The 23,265-nt window shown below is 36.8% G+C and overlaps 1 protein-coding gene across 1 annotated transcript in view; it reads right to left on the bottom strand.

Moving 5' to 3' along the window:
* Positions 1–17,945, bottom strand: part of LOC101611627 (prolactin-like) — a 51,487-nt gene extending 33,542 nt beyond the window's left edge. The window contains exons 1-5 of the mRNA XM_045136357.1: positions 17,879–17,945; positions 17,593–17,768; positions 16,046–16,156; positions 13,176–13,355; positions 11,727–11,873 (exon numbers count right to left, since the gene is read on the bottom strand). Coding sequence (XP_044992292.1) covers positions 11,727–11,873; positions 13,176–13,355; positions 16,046–16,156; positions 17,593–17,768; positions 17,879–17,945 — 681 coding nt within the window. The remainder of the gene's footprint in view (positions 1–11,726; positions 11,874–13,175; positions 13,356–16,045; positions 16,157–17,592; positions 17,769–17,878) is intronic.
* Between the last annotated feature and the right edge of the window lie 5,320 nt (positions 17,946–23,265).

The following is a 23,265-nucleotide window of genomic DNA, read 5'->3' as shown; positions in this document are numbered from 1 at the left end:
CATATGCTTGATAGGCAGGATGCATCATTGCCAGTCTTTCATTGTCCGGACAGAGTCATTCCCACCTCAGACCATGTCTTCACCATAGCAACATGTGTCTATGAAAATGTGTTGTATAATTTACGTAATATTAAGGATTTTCTCCATTCTTTATTTTATTGGTTTTAAGTATTCATTTTTCTATAATGAGAAAACAGTTTTTTTTACAAGTATAATGACCTTAAATTTGTAGGACATTGATTAGTAAGGTCCATGCACGTCTTGGTGGGCATATCATGAGCTTTTGTTAGTATTTACTTTGCAATTTTGTTTTGTCTTTAATTTCTGCATCATTACTCCCTTGCCATATAGTATTTCATTATTACAGAGATCAGAGGTAGTTTCAACATGAATTCACTCATTCTCAGATGGGTGTACACAGACCTCTATACATTAAGAAACTACACTACAAAGTGAAAACAACATGTACACACATCATATTGAAAACCTTTCACCTGTATATATTAGTCTGCCAAAATTGGTACTTTTAAAATATGAGTCTCAGGAATGCAAGTTCCACAGAATATTTGATAATTCTAATTGTAAATGTCCCAGATAAAATTACCAGGCTGGTAAAAATATGCATGCATAAAACAATTCATAAATTCAAAAACTCTCACAATAACTTTAAATATCCAAGATGCTTTTGTAGAATATCACATAACCTTCAATGTTCCTGCTGCAAAATTAATTGCCAGATAAACAACCTTTGTAAGTATCCTCCACACGCTTACCTCAATATGGACTTTGTAGTTATGAAAGTCTGCATTTTTGAATGTTAAAAAATGATGATAGTATGATAGTTCAAATGAGGGATTCAAGTTTTTTTTAATAGCAATATTTCTTCTGTCAGGATTACAAGCTAGAAACCTACTGATGTTAGGGAGTGTTTGGTGGATCTGAATGTCAAGGATGGTATATAAATGGGGCTGTGAAGTGCTAAAGTAATTCAGGTAGGATAAAAAAAAAAGTAACTTTAAGAAATGAGGGTCTTATAAAAAAGAATGTGACAAGATTTGGGAAGATCCTAACCCAGAAATTATAGGAAAGATAGACAGTGTCAGGTGTGATGGATATGGACCTTCTGACAACCATGACATCTGCAGGACAATGTACATTTTGGAGGTACCAGTGTTGGTAGATGAAAGTACAATGACCACAGTATAGAACTACATGCATAAGGCACCAGGTAATTTACACAATTCAGAAAAGGAGGATGAATCTAATTCACCATCTTTTTGATCCAAGCAGTGTGAGGTGTCACCACCTAGGCACTTTTAATGGCATTCAAGTTGAAAGTCAATATTACTAATCCATAGCCCAAGCCTGTTAACTAGTGAAAATACTATACAATTATAAGCCATACTTTTTGCTTCTCACTGTAAGCTCATGAGAATCTCATGTTATACATGCAATTCATTTCTTCTCTAAAAGTTCCTACCCGAGTCTCTGTGAGCCTTTTCCTAGAAATTCTGACTTAAGCACATGATCATTCTTACTATTTCATTTTGCTTTTTATTTCTCTTAATTACTACTTGATTGTTTAGATCTTTAAAAACTTGATTTATATACCAGTCTGTCACTCAGATGCTCCAAACTTCTGTAAATGTGATATTAGGCTGAGACCTATCAGCAGAGGAGATGTTCTAAAGAAAATTACTTTAAGTACTTTTTAAGTCTGTCAGATAATTAGTTTTCTTTACTTGCAAAATTAGTTTGCCAGGCATTCTAAAATTATGGGACCAAGTTTACTTCCAAAAGAATATTTAAAAACCGACAGAGGCCTAATTTCTAGTATATACAAAGAACTCAAAAACCTAAGCAATAAAAATTCAAACAATCCACTCACAAAATAGGGCACAGAACTGAACAGAGTGTTCACACAGAAAGAAATATAAATGGAAAACACACACTTAAGAACATGTTCAACATCCCTAACTATCAGGGAAATGCAAATTAAAACAGCTATGAAATCCCACCTTACCTCAGTAAGAATAGGAAACATAAAAGCCTGGTGTGGTGGCACACACCTTTAATCCCAGCACTCAGGAAGCAGAGGTAGGAGGATTGCCATGAGTTCAAGGCCACCCTGAGACTCCACAGTGAATTCCAGGTCATTCTGAGCTAGAGTGAGACCCTACCTCAAAAAAAAAAAAAAAAAAAAAAAAAGAATAGGAAACATTAAAAACTCAAATGAAAACAAATGTTTGTGAGAATGGGGAGAAACAGAAATCCTCATTCACTGCTGGTGGGAATGTAAGGTGGTGCAACTACTATGGAAATCAACATGGAGAATCTTTAAAAGGTTAAATATAGAGTTACCAACAGACCCAGTTATTCCTTTACTGGGCATTTATCCTAAAAGCTTCACACCTCAGTTCAGAGATATTTGCTCAACCATGATTACAGGCGCTCAATTCATAATAGCTAAGAACTAGAATCAACCCAGATGCCCATCATTGCATGAATGGATAACCAAGATGTTGTGTATCTACATGATGGAATTCTACTCAGCAGTAAGAAAAAATGACAAGATGAAATTTGTAGAAAAATGGTTGAACTTGGAACAGATTATACTCAGTGAACTCACCCAATCACAGAACGAAATCTTCATATGGTCTCACTCATGTTTGGTTTCTAACCTGGATCAGCCTGAGTTGTTGACATATCTAGTAAGCAATTGGAGACCTGGGCAATAGGGTGGGTAGGGCTTGAGGAGGGGAGAATCGGAGGGGTGGGCGCACAGAATTAAACAAAATGGAACTGGTACCATAGAATCCTATATCCTGGGGGAAAGACTAAAAGGTTGAACCCTCAATAGGACCTTATGGGGAGCACCTGAATTGAAGGGACCTGGAAAAGGTGAGATGAAGCCTAACCTTAAGTTTCTCCTGTTCCTTTTTTCTTTTTACTATTTTCTTTCTTTTTCTTCTTTCTTTTCCCTTGGTGCTGTCCTGTAACTCCCAGTACTAGATGTGGTCTGTTAGGAGCAATATTTAGAAGTAGAAAATGGGCCACTCATTTAGCAACAACAACATCACTGAGGCAACCAGTGGGTATTACCAGAGACTGACCAGAGACTGGTTGTGTGCTGATATGCAAATGAGCTAACCCTAAGGTGGCCATCAGCAGCCAGGATGACTGAAGAAAAAATGGGTACAATAACCCCAACAAAAGCTCATAACATTGTCACTCAACTCAGAGAGGCAGACTCCACGTCCCTCTCTGTGTTGATACCTGCCACCTGCCACAAGAAGAAGCAGCCGGAGCAACCCCTTGGTAGCCTGACACAGAGTGGACAGAGCAGGCTCCAGGCCCCAGAAAGCACCTGTGGGCCAAGTGACACTGCAAGTGAATGCCTCAGGTGTTTATGCTAGTTGAGAGGATTGGGCAGAAAGGGACTTGGCTTAATCAACATGTGTGAAGAGTGAGTAAAGTCTGGCAACTGAATTAACATAATCCCCCTCTTGACTACTGAGTTTAGTGCTCACCACAGGCTAACACCCACAATGAGCTGTTGATCAGAGAGACCTACAAGGTTTCCTAAAACAAGACAGACTTCTGTAAGACCACTTGATTACCCACCACAGGTAAATGGTAAGACCCTACTGCTGAGACACCATATGCTGGAATCTGGAAGAGAATCAGTCCCCAGGCAGCCCATCTAGAACTAAGAACATGTTATATTCACTGGGGGAAAGACACCAATATCTGTCTGAGTAACTCAATGTCTAAGCTGCTCGGAAGCAAACAACCTGATATGATGCTCACACAGGTGCAGTTGTGGCACACAGCCATAGTGGGTAACCAATTGCTCTTGGATTGGCTAACAGGTTTGCTCAGTGGGAAGGAATCTATATCTGGAACTGGGAAACAAGTCAGAATCATATCCAGATAATGTTTTTGCTTTCCAATATCAAGCTCCTACTAATCTTGGTCTACAACAGGGTCTACACCCATTAAATTCTCTAAACTAATAATGATTATCCCATTTAACCTGTGCTGACTTTGCTCTCCATTGAAAAATCTGCTTCTCTTGTTCAGACAGGAGCAGGACCAGAGGAGAGAAATGACCCTTCCCATTCCACAACAGCCTCAGCTGAAACCACAGAGGAATTAGGGAAATGAGCAAGAGTGCTGCTTTTTTTGGTGAACCTGATATCAGAACAAGGGTGAAGGAGATAGACACTGAGGACACTCAACACCTACCAAACTAGAGATCCAGAGGCTCCTAAGAGCCCATCGCTGAAATAGACTTAAAACAAACACAACATGGCCCAGGGAATTTTGTGGAAGAGTGGGTGGAAAGATTGTGAGAGTCAAAAGTTGGGACATTATGCACAGAGACATTGCCAATCTCTCATAACCAACTGCTGCCCCCACAATGTACAACCCACAATGCCCATGGGAATGCCCTGCATCCCCAAAGAAGAGGCTTCCATTGGAAAATGAACAGAGATGAGGGAAAGGATGTTACCAACATATGCTGTTTACATACTCAGTATATCCACAACTAATAAAAACAAATTTTCACTCTCTACTTATGAAAGAAATGAGTATAGCAACAAAAATCATCCTGGTCTGGAATAAATAGCTGTCTTTAGTGCACAAAAAATACGTGTGTGATTTAGAATAACATATATACCACTTATATCCCCCTAAACCCTAGGAAAGGAACAGTTAACTATCCACCCCTCTAATAATTTTTGGATAAACTCAATTAAACTAATTCTCTTGATGAGCATGATGGCATACATACACCTTTAATCCCAGCACTTGGGAGTCAGAGGAGGAGGATCACAGAGAGTTTGAGGTCCCCTGAGACTACATAGTAAATTTCAGGACATCCTGTGCTTGGCTGAGACCCTATCTGGAAAAACAACCACAAAATATAAATAAATAAAAATAAGAATTCTCTTTCCTTTACCATTTTCCCTCAGGTCCTTAGGGGAAAAGAACACAAAGTACTTATGTTTACATAAGGAGGTTCTCAGGACCAGTTTTGACTGAAAGCAGCTAATAGGAAAACTCGTTAATTGTTCTCAACAGGCAGAATAGAAGGAATCTAGCCTTTGGGTATGTGCCCCTGGTTCCCTCACTCTCAGTTATTCGCTGCCTGGACAAAGAGATGACTCTATAAAGAACTTTTGACTTTGTTTAGAGTCTTCATGTTATTCAGTTGACTACTGTTGAGAAGTTGTTTGACCTAGTGATCTTATTTGCAGGTTTCCCATTGACCTCTTGCAGTGCACAGGATTATTTTTACTCTTCATGCCCTTGTGTAAAGAAGTCAAGCTTGAGGTGCTTGTCACTTGAAGCCTTCCTGAACAAGTGCTGAAGGTTGCTTGGTTATAGGACATGAACACTTATATTTTGACAGGACACTCACATTATTTTTCATTCTGTACCACCTGTTTTTACCATTGTAAAGAGAGTAAAATGTTATATTTCTCTACATTTCCTTATACCTAGCTTATAGCAAAATAGAGGACATTTCCTTGTAGTAGCTCATAAAGGAATGGAATGAAGCACTTGTTTAAGCAGATAGGGATGGTTGATAAATAGGAGGCTCTGCTTGTCTAGATAGCATTTCCCTGGGCTTGCATTATTGAGCAAAATCCTTAAGGAAGATAAGTGGGACATTGGCAGACTCCTGGTCCCAGTATTACTCACACCCCCCCCCCTCCCCAGGCACTTCCTATAACTTATTTATGGTTTAACTCCCATCCTGATTTTTTTTTCTTTTTCCTTTTTTTTTATAAACATCATGTGGTTATTTGCAAACAAAACTAACACTGTGAACAGTTCAGGGTTACATCCTAAAATTCCGACTCTGGGATTCAGATGTGGTATACCAGACTTTCTTCTTTTTCTTTTTTCCTTTTTTTACCCAATAAAACTGTGCCTCACATTCTGTGAGTAGATGGTCTTACTTGTGTGACACCATATCCCATAATACCATTATTTGTTCAGATGCTGGGTCAATCCTTATCCCCAAATTTTTGTAGAAAAGCTTTTTGAAGACATTTTGGTTGACTTTGTAATAAAAGGTGATAGCGGAGATCCATCTCCACAGTCTGAAGCTCAAATACTGCTGGGGATACTGTATTTGTCTCATTGAGCAGTAATGACTCAGAGAAACTTACCTGCTGCCATTCAAAATTGAATTACTATTTATGGATTTCTATTGTGATTTTTCTAACCATGTATAATGCCAAATCTACCTATCTGTCAATTTTTTTTTTATCTATCATGTAACTATCTCATCTGTCTATAACTTATCTATGTATATCTATCACTAATCTACCCCAACTTCATGGTTCCTTATAATACTCACTGAATTGTCCCTTCTCAATTTAAGTATATGCTCTGAAATAATATAACATTTGTGTCATTTTGTGTATTAGCATGTATATTTAAGTAGCTTGATGGTAGAAATCTGATACTGAAGATTCAGGGGCATTAGAGGTTTATCTACATGAAAGTCTCCTCTAGAGGGAACGTGATATGATATCTCCATTGAATGTGTGTTGTAGTCAGGTTGCCGCTGCTGGTAGAAATCATCCAACTAAGAGCAGCTTGTGGGAAAAAAAGAAGTTCATTTTGGCTTATAGGCTCAAGGGGAAACTCCACAATGGCAGGGGAAAATGATAGCATGAGCAAAGGATGGACATCACCCCATGGCCAACATCAGGTGGACAATAGCAACAGGAGAGTGTGCCAAACACTGCCAAGGAGAAATCAGTGATAAAACTCATAAGCCTCTCCCCAAGAATACTCTGCCTCCAGGAGGCTATAATTTCCAATTGCCATCAGTTGGGGAGACTATCATTCAGAATACCTAAATTTATGGGGAACACCTGAATCAAACCACCACAATGTTTTAAGGTTTCTATTCCATGACATGAGGGCTGTCACAGGAAAATAAATTAGGAGGACATGTAATTTCTGGGTACTTCCAGGCATTCTATACAAGTTGGTCACTTGGAACTTGATCTGCCTCTTATTTGATAGTCCTGAAAAGTCCTGAGCGCCATGAAAAAGGGCATCTCTGACTTATTGTTGACATTTAGGAAGGAATTTCCATGAAGCAACATCTGTTACTGACCCAAATCACATGATTTCCATTAACTCTTGACTTAGTTTCTAGGGTGGGCTTTGATATAACACAGCATGTAATACAATTTATTGCTCCTGGAATTTCAAAGTAACTGACCAATTTAACTCATATCACTTTATAATTTTGATGTTTTTAAACTTATTACACACAAAGTTTTTCCTTAACATGTCCCTATGAAATGTGAAAGCATATATATATGTGTGTGTGTGTGTGTGTGTGTGTGTATGTATGAGAGACAGAGACTACCTTGTGTTAATTTTTTTCTTTTATGTTTATTATCTAAGTCAATGCTAACTTAAATTCATGTATTGTAATGTTATCTACTCTCCATCTCTAAAGGCCCCCAAACTCCCAAAATAGGAACACCAGCTGGAGACTAACTATACAAAACTGTATCCTGGGTGAGGCATATGCATTTATTCCCAAGAGTCATTACCTTTTGTTATTTTACTACTGCTTTTGAAGAATCTTGCTCCCCTTTCTAGAAGTTTATAAATCTATTTATTATTTTTCAAAAGCAAATTATGGTCTCACTGATATTTTCTATTCAATTCATTTCTACATATATTTGTTATTTCTTTCTTTTTGTTATAGTTTCTTCTTCATAGTTTTGATATTTTATTTTTATTTATATCAGAGAGAGAGATTCAGAGATAGACAGAAAGAGGAAGAGAGAGAGAATGGGTACACCAAGGCCTCCAGCCACTGCAAATGAACTCCAAATGCATGTGCCACCTTGTGCATCTGGCTTATGTGGATCCTAGAGAATTGAACCTGGTTCCTTTGGCTTTGTAAGCAAGTACCTTAACCACTAAGCCATCTCTCCAGCCCCTCTTTATATTTTTAGATAGAAAGTTTGATGGTGGATTTCAGAACTCTCCTCAGCTTCATTTAGTGCTATGAATTTTTCTCTTAATACTGCTTTAGGTGCAACCCACACATTTTGATATTTTAATTTTTATTTCATATTTTGTCTTATATTTTTATTTCTTTTGAAATTTCTTCAATTATCTATGGATATTGTAGAAGTATGTTGTTCAAATTATATAGGCCGAGAGATTTTACTGTTTTTCTTTAGTTGATTGACTTTTGCTTTCCTTTCATTATATTCAAAGAACAGCTGAGGAGATGACAACATATGTTCATGATCATGACATAATATTGGATAAATGAGCTTTGCTTTTGTCTTCTATATTTGCAGTTTGGGTCACTTTTGGTTCAGCCATTGGATTCCATGGCTTAGTTTCCTGCTACTAAATTATACCAGGTGATGATTGAGGTATTAATACCTAGATTATAACTATAGACATATTTGTTGCACCTTCTTTCAAAAATATTTTTATTAATTTATTTTCCAGGAAAGAAAGAGAGAGAGAATGGCCATACCAGAGTCTCTTGCAACAACAAACAAACTCCAGATTCATGTGCCATTTTGTGTATCTGGCTTTATGTGCCACTGGGGAATTGAACCCAGGTTGCTAGAATTTGTAAGCAAACATCTTTAACCATTGAGAAATCTCTTCAGGCCTTGCTTGTACTTTCAATGATGTTGTTTTATGCATTTTGCCTCTATATTTGGGTATGTGGATATCTCTTTTTGTATGATATCCTAAAGGTCTGTCCTTTATCTTTATCCTTATCCTTATGTGATGTTGCTAGGTCCAACATTATTTAAACAACTTCATTCTGAAGCTAGCTTTATCAGTTTTTAATAAAACTCATTTTTATATTGAGAAGCTAATACATGTGCCATTTCTATACTTTAAAGCTTTATTTTGTTTCATTTATATGAGGTAAGAATTTAGTTCTCTTTTGTACATAAATACAGATTTTTTCCAGCATGGTTTGTTGAGAAGGCTCCTTTGTCATGTCTTATGTTTTTGTTACTTTGTCTAAAATCAGGATTTTGTAGGCATATCATTTTGTTTCTATGACTTGTATTTCATTGATCTATGTGTCTACTTTTCTGAAATACCATGGTTTTGTGATTACTATTATTATTACTGTATAATTTTAAATGTAGTTCAATACAGTTTCTGATGCAGCAACATTACTGATTTTCAGCAGTATTGATTTAGCTACTCAGAGTCTGATGCTTCCATGTAAATTTTGAAGGAACAATATTATTTTTATTTTATTTAGAATTACGTGGACTCTTAGATCATGTTGTTTGGATATAGTCACTTCCACGGTATTAATTCTGCACACTCTTGAGCATGGGGTCCTTTACATCTTCTCTGGTCATCCTCAAATTTCTTCAGACATTTTCTTTTTCTAAAAGAAAGTTCAGCAAAAACTTCTGAATGTTACATTTTTTCTTATTTAGTGCTTGCTATAGAAATAATTGTGTTATTTTCTAATCTATAAGATCAAACAATATCTACAATACTTTCTTTGTGTTTGAATATTCACCAGTTTTATTTTTGCTATGGTTTAATCATTTTAATGTAATTGTGTTTGTTTATTCCCAGAAGAAAATAAACACATGCTAGTTGAAAAGGAATGGTTAAGATATTTTTCTTAAACATCAATTCAAGTTAGCACTTGTCTACTTTAAACAACACCTAATGCAGACTATAGCATCCACCAAGGTTAATGTTCTAACATCTTGTCTAGCATAAACAGTCTTTTACTAATTTTCTTTCTTGTATTATTTCCTTCCCTCATTGTCTCACAATATCATTCTCTTTATTTCTGCCACGTGTTTTCATATCATGTTTATGAGGATGTTGACTGAGCTTTTTCTTACTGTCTAGACATCCTGGCAAAGACCATGTCCAAGGTATCCCACTGTCTTATTATAGTCAGATGAGCCAAAGTCCCAGGTGCTCAGAGTCAGTTTACAAGCTGAGCTACAATCAAGCAATCATCTCTCTCTACACTGAATAAGGAAAATGTATAATCTGTTTACTCTACCTTGGTTGTTGACAGAATAACACATATGCTATATGACTGTCCTCAAATGAACCTCAAGAGCACTCTGGATAGAGATGAACAAGAAGAGATGAGACTTGATAGAGATCCTAAGAAGGGGTCAGCAGTGACCAGTGTATTTGTATTGTAGTCAAGATGTATGAGATTCCTGGAATCATTTGGTAGAATACTGCTTTGATCATTCATTAGATTTGCTTCCAGTAAAGGAACAAGAAGTAGATACTGTACAGGAGGCCAGAGATAGCAGGTCTGTGCAGTGATATGGGAGTATAGCCAGGGAATTTCTACTGATGAAGCCCTTATATCTCATGGTTGAGGACTTAGTTCAGCAAGTACTAGGCCTAGGATTCTGTCCTCAGCACCAGAATGAAAACCCATATTCTAAAGTTCACCCACTGTTAGCTTGCAGATTTTTTAGTGTATACCATAACTGAGGCAACAGAAAATTCTATTTGAATCACAGACAGCAATCAATCTTTGATATAAGTCAGTGATGCCAAAATTTTTCTATTTCTTCATGCTCTATCTCATCCTAAAAAATCCAAAGGAATGTAAATCTAGGAGATGAAAAGGAAATGATTTTACATGCACTAATATCTTCATCTCTTATAAATAACTAGAACCACCAGAGGATGTGTGAGGATAAACTAAATAACTACAACATGAGTTGGAGTTGAAATTAGACAAAAGTAGCTATTGTGAAGCCTCTGAGAAAGATGCACATAAGGGCCATGTCTAAGATGATTCTAGGAAGATGAGAATTCAGAGAAAAACTAGTTGAGATGAGAAATCTAAGACATTCATGTTTGGGTCTAATGCATTTGAGACTTTTTCAGAGATTCAAATTTCTTAGGAAGGAGGCAGTTTCATGATCCTCTGTCATGTAGTACAAATCTAGCTTAACAGTATCACTGCCTTTCATTTATATCCTGAGATTTGTATGGCTTGAGTCCATGGATAGACTATTAATTGTAACTCATTTTTATTTGTTTATTTTTATTAATTGAGGACATACTTAGTTTGCTGGTACCATCCTTTTCCTTATCCCTGCCCCCTTTCTGAAGGGGGACCTCCTCACTGGGGTGGCAGAATATCCACGTGGGGTTGTGGGTTATGTGCTGTGGGGGCAGCAGTCAGTTATGGGGAGAGGCAATGCTTCTGTGCATGATGTCCCAGTCAGTTATGGGGCAGAGGCAATGCTTCTGTGAATGACGTCCCAATTTGTGGCTCTAACAAACTTTCTGCTCCTCCTCCACAAAAAGTCTAATTCATATTAAAATTGACTCGCATTACCTTCTGTGTTCCAAAATATGTTGTGAAATTTGTTAAGTGCAAGTCTAAATATATTATTTGTGACAACTTTTCACAGGACTATGCAATTGCTGTTGAGGACTTTGTATTATGTGGACAAAAGAAATTTTGAGAAAGTGGTTTCTTAGATATAGCATTTCTTGAGTCAGTTTATATTTATATTTTTATTCTTAAAGAAGTATCCAAAGCATACATTGAAAAGGATAAAATTTGTAAGAAGCTTTGAAGGGATGAATCATGGTTGACTACCTCAGAAGCTAAATGGACTGTTTCAGGCTTAGCAGTTATTGTGATAGACCATTTGACACCTCAGAAGCCTGACGTAAGTGTTTATCTTATTTGAATCCCTGCTCAGACAATAGAACATGTTATAAAGAGCAGAAAGTTGAGCGTCTTCATTGTCCATATTCAAGTTGTTCTCTTCCCACTGGATAGGATTGCTGAATTCTTCATCAACTGGAGCCCAAACCTAATCACAAAACAATAGTCAGTAAAGAAAAACACACGCATATACATATGTATTTGTTGTCTTTTTTTCTAAATACTGAACTAAAATTTGGAAAAGTTAGAATGTAAAACCTTTAGCTAAGAACATAAATTTTCATGTATCTGGACCAGGGCAACCAGGGCAACATAAGAGCGGGAACCATCTAGAAAGAAGGCCCATGTATGTTGGTTCTGCCATGCAATTCATACCCAGTAAAGAGTGTGCTTATAATATGAGACAAAGAACCAGGTAGCTCCTACTTTTCTGTAGGCATGGACTTGCTCAAGGGTCAAAGAAGGAGCTTGTGTCATTTCTGTCACATAAGAGACTTCCCCATGTCCTGAGCATTTTTTTTATTTCCTTTGTATTTTGTGAATTCTGATGTCACGCTATTTTCCTTTTCTTGCTTTCAGCCATATCAAATCTCTATATAATGTAAGTACCCAAAATCTCAGATACAGTGAGGGATGAACTTTTTGTTCTAAGATGCAGATAGATACTTAGGTTTAACTGTGATAGAAAGATCAGCTGAGGGGCTGAAGAGATTGCTTAGTGGTTAAAGTGCTTGCCCATGAAGCCTAAGAACCCATGTTCTATTCTCTAGATCCCACATTAGCCAGACTCATAAAGGTGAGGCCAGCACAAGGTTTCACGTGCCAACTATGTGGCACAAGCATCTGGAATTCAATTTCAGGGGCTGAGGCCCAGGCATGCCTATTCTCTCTTTCTCTTTCTGTCTCTCTCCTCTGTCTCACTCTCTCTCTAAAAATAAATAAATAAAATAAAAAGGAAAAAAAGAGAAAGAGGTAGTCAGCAATATTCCAACTCTACACAGGAAATGTCCTGTCTAAATTATTACATTCTATTGAGAGTCTTAGGATGTCAACAGGTTCATTGGTACTTGTAGCAATCTAGTAGTAGTGAATCTGTTGACAAAATGGGTTGCCTAATTGATATATTTCAACTTTAATTTTTTAAATATTTATTTTTATTTATTTATTTGGCAGAGAAAGGGAAAGAAAGACAGAGAGAGAGAGAAAGAGAGAGAGAGAAATAATGGGCACCAGGGCCTCCAGCCACTACAGAAGAACTCCAGATACATGTACCCCTTGTGCATCTGGTAATGTGGGTCCTGGCAAATCGAACATGGGTCCTTTGGCTTTGTAGACAAATGACTTAACTGCTAAGCCATCCCTACAGCCCTCAACTTTCATTTCTAATGATACTGATCACCTCTTTCATGCATGTGGAGAATAAACATGATTTTGAAAAGTCACTACACACCTTATTGTGTATTGTCTTCATGCCTTCTAGGAGCACTTTGTATTTTTCATCAATGTCTTTGGCTCTTGATAGGATAGACTCAGGGCATTGTTTCATTCCCTCTATTTTTTTCACTAAATGTTCCAGAGATTGGTTCCAGGATGCCAACATATTGACTATCACCTTCAGTAGGACTTCAGGCTAAACAATGAAAATTAAGTAGTTACATGAAAACATGTCATTTACTGAAAGGACAGAGGAGCACAGTTTTTGTTAACAGAGTCTCAAATAAACATTCCATACTATTTCTTTTTGTATATAAGGCATTCTTTTGTAACTGATGCACATATACATTAATTTATGTAACTATGGATACAAAATATATGTTTCAAAATTTTCTTACAAAATAATCAGCATAATCTTGGGATGAAGGCACCATTAAAAGGGAACTCTGGATATAGGTTGCCCACAAAATTGGGAAAAATGTCAAAAAAAAAAAAAAAGAGAGAGAGAGAGAGAGAGAGAGAGACTTCATGAAGCCCAAAACTTTAATATAGCTAAGGAAACACAAGCAGATCATGACAAAGCCCAAACAATGGGAGAAAATGTCCTCTAGCTGCACCTCTGACAGAGAATTAGTACCTAAAATACACAAAGAACCCTCCCCTAAAAAAGTCTGAGCAATAAAAAAAGCAAGCAACCTGATAAGGCAAGTGCCTTAAATGTTGAGCCATCTCCCCAGCCCTAAGCAACCTAATAAACATGGGTTTGGAGCTGAACAAATGTTCTCACAAGAAAAATATGAATGGCTAATAATATTTTTAAATATATCCAACATTTTTAGCCATCAAGGGAATACAAATTAAAACTACTATGCTATTCCATCTCATTCCAGTCAAACTAGTTATTATCTAATCAAATGACAATAAATTCTGGTGAAGGTATAAAGAGAAAAAGAAATATTATTCACTTTTAGTAGAGAGTAAACTGGCACAGCCAATATAAAAATAAATTTCAAAAAGCTGAAAGTTGTTCTATTATATGACTCAGCTATACCACCCAGAGCATAGTTACTAAGGACTCTCTACACTTTACTAGACAGATACTTGCTCATTCACATTCATTGCTGCTCTATTCCTAATAGTGAAGTGAAATTAGCTTAGATGCCCTTCAATTGAAGAGTAGATAATAAAGATGTGGTACAGATATGCAATCGAGTTTTATTCAGCTGTATAGAAAAATAAAAAATGTCATTTTAATTTGAATAGATGGAACTATAAAATATTATACTAAGTGAGGTAACCCTGACCCACAAAGTCAAAGGCCTCGTGTTCTCTCTCATGTGTCAGTCTAACTTTGAATTTCTAGTTTTGTATGTAAGTGGAATTAAGAATTAGCTGAGGTGAGTAAGCAAGACAGGAACCATACTAGGTGATGAAGGGGGAGGAATTAAATACATGAGATAGTAGATTTATAAATAGAGGGCTGGAATTTAGGAAATGAAAGGGTTTAACTATGGTCAAGGAGGTTAGACACAGAAGGATGGAATGGGGAGAGTGTGAACCAAAATACAAGACGTCATGAAAAATCATGGGGGAAATTAACTAGTTTAAAAAGATTATTAAAAGGGAGGAGAGAGTTCTGACAGCAGTATCTAGAGGGGCAGATAATATTGCTCTCAAAAGCCATAAGTTGTCATAGAAAAAAAAAATTCTAGGTATAGAATACCTCCCAGTGAAATGTTGGTCATGAAGGCCTCCCAGAATATTATGGTGGGTCCTTATTGTAGACACCACATGCTTTGGTTTGAGCACACTGAGAAATCAAGGTGAGCTTTGGCTGAAAACCTCCTCCCGGGAAGTGTTATGCAGGCTGCTTGGAAAGAAGCCGTCAATCTTCTTATCCAGTGATGCATTCACTATGTGTGCTATATAAACAACCATCTTCGCAAGATGCATCCAATGGTGCTATAATATATGACTTATGGGAATAACCAATTGCTTTCTAATTGGATTTGATGGCCACTACATGAGAGGAAATTCATGTGTGGTTCTGAAAACCTAGTAAAAATCTATGGCTGGGAAAGTCTTAGACCCTAAAAGGCATGCTACTTTTATTGTTTGGATAAATGGATGTGTTATGCCCATCAAAACACTCTCTAAATATTTATACTTTCTCTCATAGGTTAGTGCTTCTCTCATCTTTGCTTGGAGAATCTTTGGCAGATGGCAATGACTAATGGGGAAACTCAGAACTCATTCAAATCCTAAGAATAAATGACTCCTGAGTGCTCAGGACAAAATAAATCATCTATATCATGCCTCCCATTGTTCAGGGAACATCATGGAAGAGGGGTTGTAAAGAATGAAAGAGCCAGATGATGGGCAGGAGTTCTGTGAAACACTGTTTTTCATATATGATATGGCCATGCATTCATGACCCTATAGCAGCTATGGCTACTGACAATAACTAAGCACAACCTTGGGCCTTCAAAATTTAGACATGGATGATAAAGAAGGGTCAGCATTTTAAAAAAGACATCAAAATAGATGAAGGAGTGGTCTGAAAGAAAGAAGTAACCATTTCATGGAGTGGGGAGAGATGAGGAATCAACACAAAAATAATGGAGAGGATTTGGAATTTAATTATTAATAAGACAAGAAAAAGAGTCCTCTACATAGATCCTTCATTGATCTGCTATGATATTACTTATTATCTGATTTTGCTTATAACTCATCTACTATGTAAGGGGCTGGCACTCTGATTTCTTACTTCTCCTCACTTCTCTGCATGTAGCCACATGTTACATGTCTGTTATAACCTACAGCCCTGTATACAGTCCAATGTCCTATTTCAGTTGTTCTGGTGATACTTCAAGGATCAAGACTCACATGCATCTGCTTGGCCTCCTCCTTGTTTTCTGGTGTAGTGAGGTTAGAAGTGTGGCAGCTGTTGAGGTCCCTGTAAAGGAACCTCCTCCATCCTTGGAAATATGCTTTGCCCTGAAAATGAATAAATATTCAATTAGGTAGGCCTTTGGAATTATGTAAACAAATCCATGCCCATAATATTAATGAGCTTGACAAATGTGTAGTTTTACAAATAAACCTTTATAAAAATGGAATTATGGAATTCAGAGGGATCCTTGCAAATGCATTTCCTCATTATATCTGTTAACCCCTTTTTAGTTCATCTTACTTCCAGCCTCCTAATCTGTTTATTATTCTTACCCTTCCTGAAAGTCTATATTTGGTGAGCAAGTACTGAAGCAGCCAATCTACAAATATAAGTTTCAAGTACCACTATTTTCTATTTTCTAGTGTTTATCTATCCATTTACATCTTCTTTTGACTCTTGTTCAATACTGATGTGTTTCTTTAATCAGGCCTTATGATGTCCTACCTTCCCAATGAAATAACCCTACTGCCATATAAAGCACAATGTAATCATCATGATTTCAGAATGTAGTTGATTTTCACAAAGTATGTCACAAATCTGAGCTAGAAATATTATGATTATGAAATGAGCCAATTAAAATAGAAATATTTAATATTTACAGATTAAATAATATTTCATATAAACTATTTAGTCTAATTTGTCAATTGAATAACTTTATTATTTAAAATATTTGTTAGAATTATGGAGAACATTGTTATAGCTTGAAATTATTGTCATTGAAATACAACAGGTAGCCTATCAATAACAAGGAATGATTGAAAAATCAATAAGTAGAATGTGAAATAGAAATATGTACATTTTTTATATGCTTTGTTAATTTGATCTCCATCTTCCTATATGTTTAGATGTACTGAAGTCTGCATCTAGTGTTGCCTTCTTGAAGAGATAACACACTGCCTTTCAAGTACCTTCATGAAGGACAAAGAGTCTATTTCAGTTCTAAACCAGATATTCCTATTGTAACTATAAACTCATGTCCCAGAATATTTACAAAATATATTCCTTGCTTTGGAGTAATTCTGACAATTAACAAATTATTTTTCCCTACTTGACCTGGCTTCATTGAATTTAATTCTATTCAGTTTAAGAAACTACTGTGAAGTTCTCCTTTTGTAATTTATGCCAACAGTCTTATATGCAGAAATGCAAAGGAAGACTGGCCCCTAAACAAAGGACAGAAACTCAAAGGCCCTTGCCACAACTCTTAGGGTATTGTGTTAAAAGAACAAAGTTAAATGAAAGTTAAAACAATTAGTGAAGAAATGTGAAAGTCATTGCATTTTTGTTAAATATTTCAGATATCATGAATTGTTCCATTCTTCATGCTCCTCTTTTTAGCTGATGATACATTCTCTTTATCTATGAAAGCATATGCTCTGAAATTTAGTTTATAATTCTTTCTGACTTATGTTATCTAACATCCTGTCACTGACATGATGGTGCTCTATAAGATGAACCCAGAAGGAAGCATAGTACTTACAAATTCAGAGAACACATTTGTACTTTGGATAACAAGGTACTGAGACACCATGGCTGCACGGTCAAACAGGTCTCCGAGAGACAGCTGGCATTTGCCATCCCTCATTGCACACATTTGTTGGGAGGCCACATTCTCCCACAGGAGAAGGCTTGACACCAGCAACAGCAGGGATTTCCCTGATCAATAGAAACAGAAACCACTCTGAGTTGTATTCATAGGAAGTTGCAAGAGTCCCCTGTCTAGTAAGCCTATGTATCTCCAGTTCCCTCCACCGCACAACTGGTACCTTTCACTTCCATTGATGAAGTAAACATGTTAGCTTCTCCCTTTGTAATGTGGGTGACTTCTGGCATCATTGGATTAATCCCAAAAGAATGTTTTTATTTTGCAAACATCAGGAGTTTAAATTAATTTTCTTCAGATAGTGTAATAATATTGGAAGTGTCTGCTGGTTTTTAAGGTGAAAGTCTCAAGTTTGTAATTTTTACTCAAGATCTGATATGTGCATTTTGGACACTGAAGAAATATGGTCAGTGCAAATTATTTGACTGTCTATATTTATGCCTTTGGTTTAGAAAAAAAAAAATTATTTATTTGAGAGAGACTGAAAGCGTAGGCAGCCAGGGCCTCTTGCCACTACAAACAAACTCCAGACACAGATAGCCACCAAATTTTCCATCTGGCCTTACATGGGTAGGAGGGAATCGAGTCTGAGCTGGCAGGATTTGTAAGCAAGTGCCACTAATCACTGAGCCATCACCTCAGTCCTTTATCATGCCTTTTAAGTAAAAAGACATATTTCTTTGATTGTTCATCCTGATGATGATGGGAATTGTATATTCAAACTATTGGGGGGGGAATGTACAAATTGCTACTTTTAACATCACACTTACATATGACTTTCTCACTGTGTATCTGTGTAGAAACTACTCTTCTTAATGAGACTTAAGGTAATGGAAATTTTTGCACTACTTGTAAAGAGCAACTCTGTTATGAATGACAAGATAAGAGAGGTCCTTTGAATTAATTTTTATCTACTTTCTCAGCTATGAATAACGTGCCTTTAAATTTTTTGACTGTGTTCAGTGGTACTTTCATCATTAATTCACTTTGCATTAGATGGACAGACAGAGACTTCTAACGTATTAAGAATCCATACTCCAAAGTGGAAAGCAACATAGTGCTGTGCCTTTAGACACTAGTGAGAATAAGAGAATTTCTGCTACAAAAATGTAAGAAAATCAAGATCCACAGAATATTGACAAATCCAGTTGTAAGTGCTCAATATCACACTTGGGATTGGTAAATATTTCTACATGAGAATGACCCCTAAAATCATATACTTAAAATAACTAAATATACTCAAACATTCATAGGATAGCACCTAGCTATCACTGTTTCTGTTGTAAAATGAATAAAGTATCATAAGATAACCATATTGAAGATTTAAAATTTCCAAACTCATGGTGCTTTCCTAAATGTATTTTTGCAGTCTATAGTTATCAATGTATACGAAAAATGTGTATGTGCTTTCCTCCCATTAACCCTCTGAAGGATTTCCATAGTCTAATATGAGGTTGAGAGAACTAATGGTTTGTATTCCCATATTATATAACCAATTTCGTTTGCTGCCTAATCTATTTCTAATAAGCATGTCACTATGCAAATAAAGACAAGTACTTAACACTACCTGTATTCTTTTGAAATTTTGTTTGAATCAAATTGTCAGAGGTGTTTAAGATACACATCTACTAGATTTGTGTATACTGGTCTCAAGAATTAAAGAATTTTCCAGGCGTGGTGGTGCACACCTTTAATCCCAGCACTAGGGAGGCAGAAGTAGGTGGATTGCCATGAGTTCAAGGCCTCCCTGAGAGTACACAGTGAATTCCAGCTCAGCCTAGACTAGAATGAGACCCTACCTCGAAAAACAAAAAAGAATAAAAGACTTTATCATATTCATTTCAGTCAAGCAACCCACAGAAGAGAACTAGGAACACAAACAAGTTATGAGAAAGACAATTTGGAGCCGTTCACTCTTGTAGACTAATTCCAGTTAAAAGACCCAATTTCCACAATATTGGCTATCTGATAGGGATATTCAATTGTTCTGGAACTGTCCTGTGCATGTGGAATTTGTGTTCACAAGTCAGTGGATTCATCCAACTTGTATTGGTGATGGTCCCCTTTTCTACCTAAGGTTTAGCAAGAAAATATAGAATGTCTCCATATATTGCCACATCTCTTAGAGAAAGGAGGATCACCTGTTTGGGATCACTGGTCTTTATGTCTATTGCGCAGTTATGTTCTAAAACAATGATTAAAATCTTCTTCTAAGATATATGTTGCTTTCCTTCTCTGGATGAGACATGAACTCATGTACACAGAAAGGGTACTTATGACACCCAAAAAACATACTGTTCAATTCCAGTTTAGTAAAATAAAGAAGCATGGTTAAGTGATACTTACAGTAGTAAAGTTGAGTTGAAGACAGCTTCATCTTAGAAAAGTTCTACCACGACTCAGGTGCCCACTCAAGAAAGCTGCATCAATTGAGTCCTGCCTTCAGCTAACTTTCCACCTCTTATAAGCGTTAGCAAACCATCCCAAGGCCACACATATAGCTGGGGGCAAGAGGAAGTAATATCAGGAAACTGTGATAGTCCCCTGATTCCTCTGCCTCAGGGAGTGTTTACAGACTCATTGTCATGACCTTTCAGCTCTAATATCTGTATTATTTTGCATATTTACTGGCCTTTAGTGAGCCCTAGTTATTATTTTACCACCATAGCCATCTCTGCTACATGGACACTGATGGACATTTCATGTCAGGGCATAATGGGTTGGTCCCAGTGCTTTACCACTTTCTTTGGGCTTTTACATATTTTTGTCACCTATTTGGCAATCAATGTGAGCCTTTTATGGGATTATACATATATTTCATTGGTTTCTGAGTCTTTGACCATCAGGTGACAGCAGCCATTACTTATTTTCAGCAGTTAAGCTTTTAGGAGTTTACCTCAGAATCCATGGAATAGGGTATAATATTTGTTTCCACACCAGGCAGATTAGAGCTTAATATGTGAGTATAAAAACAGATTTTTAGAGGCAATTTTATCAAAACATACAATTTATCCTACATTTATCAAAACCTACCCCTCCCTTTTGGAGACTGTCCCATCCACTGTTTTTAAGCCAGATTGATAATACTAATCATTGGTTATATCCTATAGAGCTTGGCTTAAATCCAACATAGAATTAATTAGGTATACCAACATCAGCTATGCCATTGTTGAATTTGCAGTTAAGTCTTTCTTGGCTTGGACCATTGGCTTGGTAATTCTGTTAATATGTGGTGAGCAGGACTCTAGGGACACTTAACACAAGTAGCAATCATAAAACCCTCTGGTGTTCTGAAAGCCATGGAATCTTTCAGCTCAGATACAGCTTAATCACCCTCATTGCAGCCCTAACACGTAGTGTCTTCTACAGTAGGCTCTGCCCATTTATGACTGGTTTGCCTACTCAGTGTGGATGGCCCTTTGGAACCCAGATTTCATCATAAGCCACAAATACTGGACATGGAGTTTGTGGATTTGGACTTTGCCATGCTGGGTTTCAGACTTGGCCTGGTCTGACTGATCATTGTTTACTATGTTCCTACTCTATTCTTCCTATTTACAATTGGAAATTTTTATTCAATGCCTCATATTATGTAGGAACTGAATATTGTTTTGGATTTTGTAGGTTTTGCAGTTTGCTTTGAAAGACAGAGAAGACTTTGGGTTTTTGAACAATGTTGGAATTGTTAAAAACAATGGGTATTTTAGAAATAGAATGAATTTATTTTGCATTATGAGATGGCCATGAGTTTATGAAAACAAAGATGAAAAGTTATAGATTTATGAGGTATATTTGTGTGTTATCAGTTGGTAAGATTAAAATAGGATTGACAAATAATGATTTTCAACTACACAAGGTCTATACTCACTTACAGGCAATGCTCTGGTCATGAGGGTAAGATGCTTTCTAGGTCATGATACATGAAGTTCACTGTAAAAGTAGCCAGCATCATTTGGGATCCAGAACTGAATTAAAGGAGAAATAAAGTAGAGCATTAGCATTAATTTTTCTCTCTGTTTCCTGGTGGAAAATCCAAAGTGTTCAGCTATCTTCCCTACACTGTCATGAAGAATTGTATGGCCTAGGATAGTAAGCAAAAATAATCTCCCTTCCCCAAATTGCTTTGTCAGGTCATTGATCATTGTGATGGGAAAATTAACTCATGAAACTATCATTCTCTGTGAGCCATTAGACTTCCTCATATTGAGGCCCTGGAACTCAGCTTCTGAGCTGGCTAGTTGGAGGCCATCTCACCCTACAAGGTCCAGCAAAAGGTACAAGGTAGACTGGAAAGATTCTCTTCTTATGAACTATGCCTCCTCATTTAGTGCCCTGTGTATGTGTCTCCAGGCTGTCCCTAATATGACATTCTTTATCAGCCACACCAGTCTGCTAAAAGGGCTTAAGGCTGGATAAACAATTTTTATCCCTTAAGGCTCTCGTTTCAGACAAACATAAAAGTTCAACTAACATTTCATGTCCTTGATCACCACTCTCCAACTCTGACATAAATCATTTGTACCAATGGGATATTTGCTTCTAGCATGGGGTTTTACAGTGAAAAATGCACACTGTATAATAGCGATAATATAATATATAACTCATAAGCTAAATCTTTTCCATCTTTGTGTCTCTTTCTTCATATCAAACCACTGCTACTCATGGTCCCCAATGCATTTCAGGATTGTCTTAAATTAATGTTCATTGCATTGCAGGATTAACCAGAGCCAAAGGCTTGGCACACAGTTGGGGATAAGTTATCAATCTGCCATTTATCAATGGGTCTCTAGTCATCCTATGTGGCTCTCACATGCAGGCATGGCTATTCCATTAGGGACTTGTGTGAAGTTATTTCCAACCCAGGAATTCTGATTCATACACAGAGACAATGCACCTCTTCCTCTCTGCAGAGAAATGTCTCTATAAGTAAGAATAGTCCAGAGGCTCATAAGCAACCCATATGACTCTGTCAACCTTGTGCTAGAAATTCTGCTTTGATGGCATTCCAAATATTGCCACATTGTTCTTTGTGTGAACTCTTTTTCCTGTTATTATCCTACCTTGATTTCTTTAGCTTTTGATGAACTCAGAGTGTACACCACTCACTGTTACTTAGATCTACCAGATTCTTTCCTCTGAACTTGTTCCTAGGTTGTAACATTAGCAGGAGAGGAAATATTCATAGGGAAAAAAATCCAAGTCCCTCCCTCCATGAACCTATCATATTATTATCATTATTGTGCTTACATATTTAGAATATTTATCAAGCTTACAATAGTTGGGGAATGAAGCTTACATCCAAGAAAAGATAAGCCAGCCTTCCTCTTTGTACTTACTACAGGAATCAAACCTTTGCATCAGAGAGGTCTGAGGTCCAGAATGTGTTAGAATCTTATATCCCACAAAATATACACCTGTAAAAAAGAATGGGGATATTCCAGTTTCATTTCTACTATTCGTTGTCTTGATATGAGTTTTTAATGTGATGGCAGAACCAACAATCCTATTAGAGATAAGTCTGTATCAGTGTATTGGTCACTTTTTGGTCAC

This window comes from Jaculus jaculus, chromosome 17 (genome assembly GCF_020740685.1).
Source record: "Jaculus jaculus isolate mJacJac1 chromosome 17, mJacJac1.mat.Y.cur, whole genome shotgun sequence".
NCBI lineage: Eukaryota > Metazoa > Chordata > Mammalia > Rodentia > Dipodidae > Jaculus > Jaculus jaculus.
Note: the sequence above shows the minus strand (reverse complement) of the source record. Positions and strands in the feature narration are given on the sequence as shown.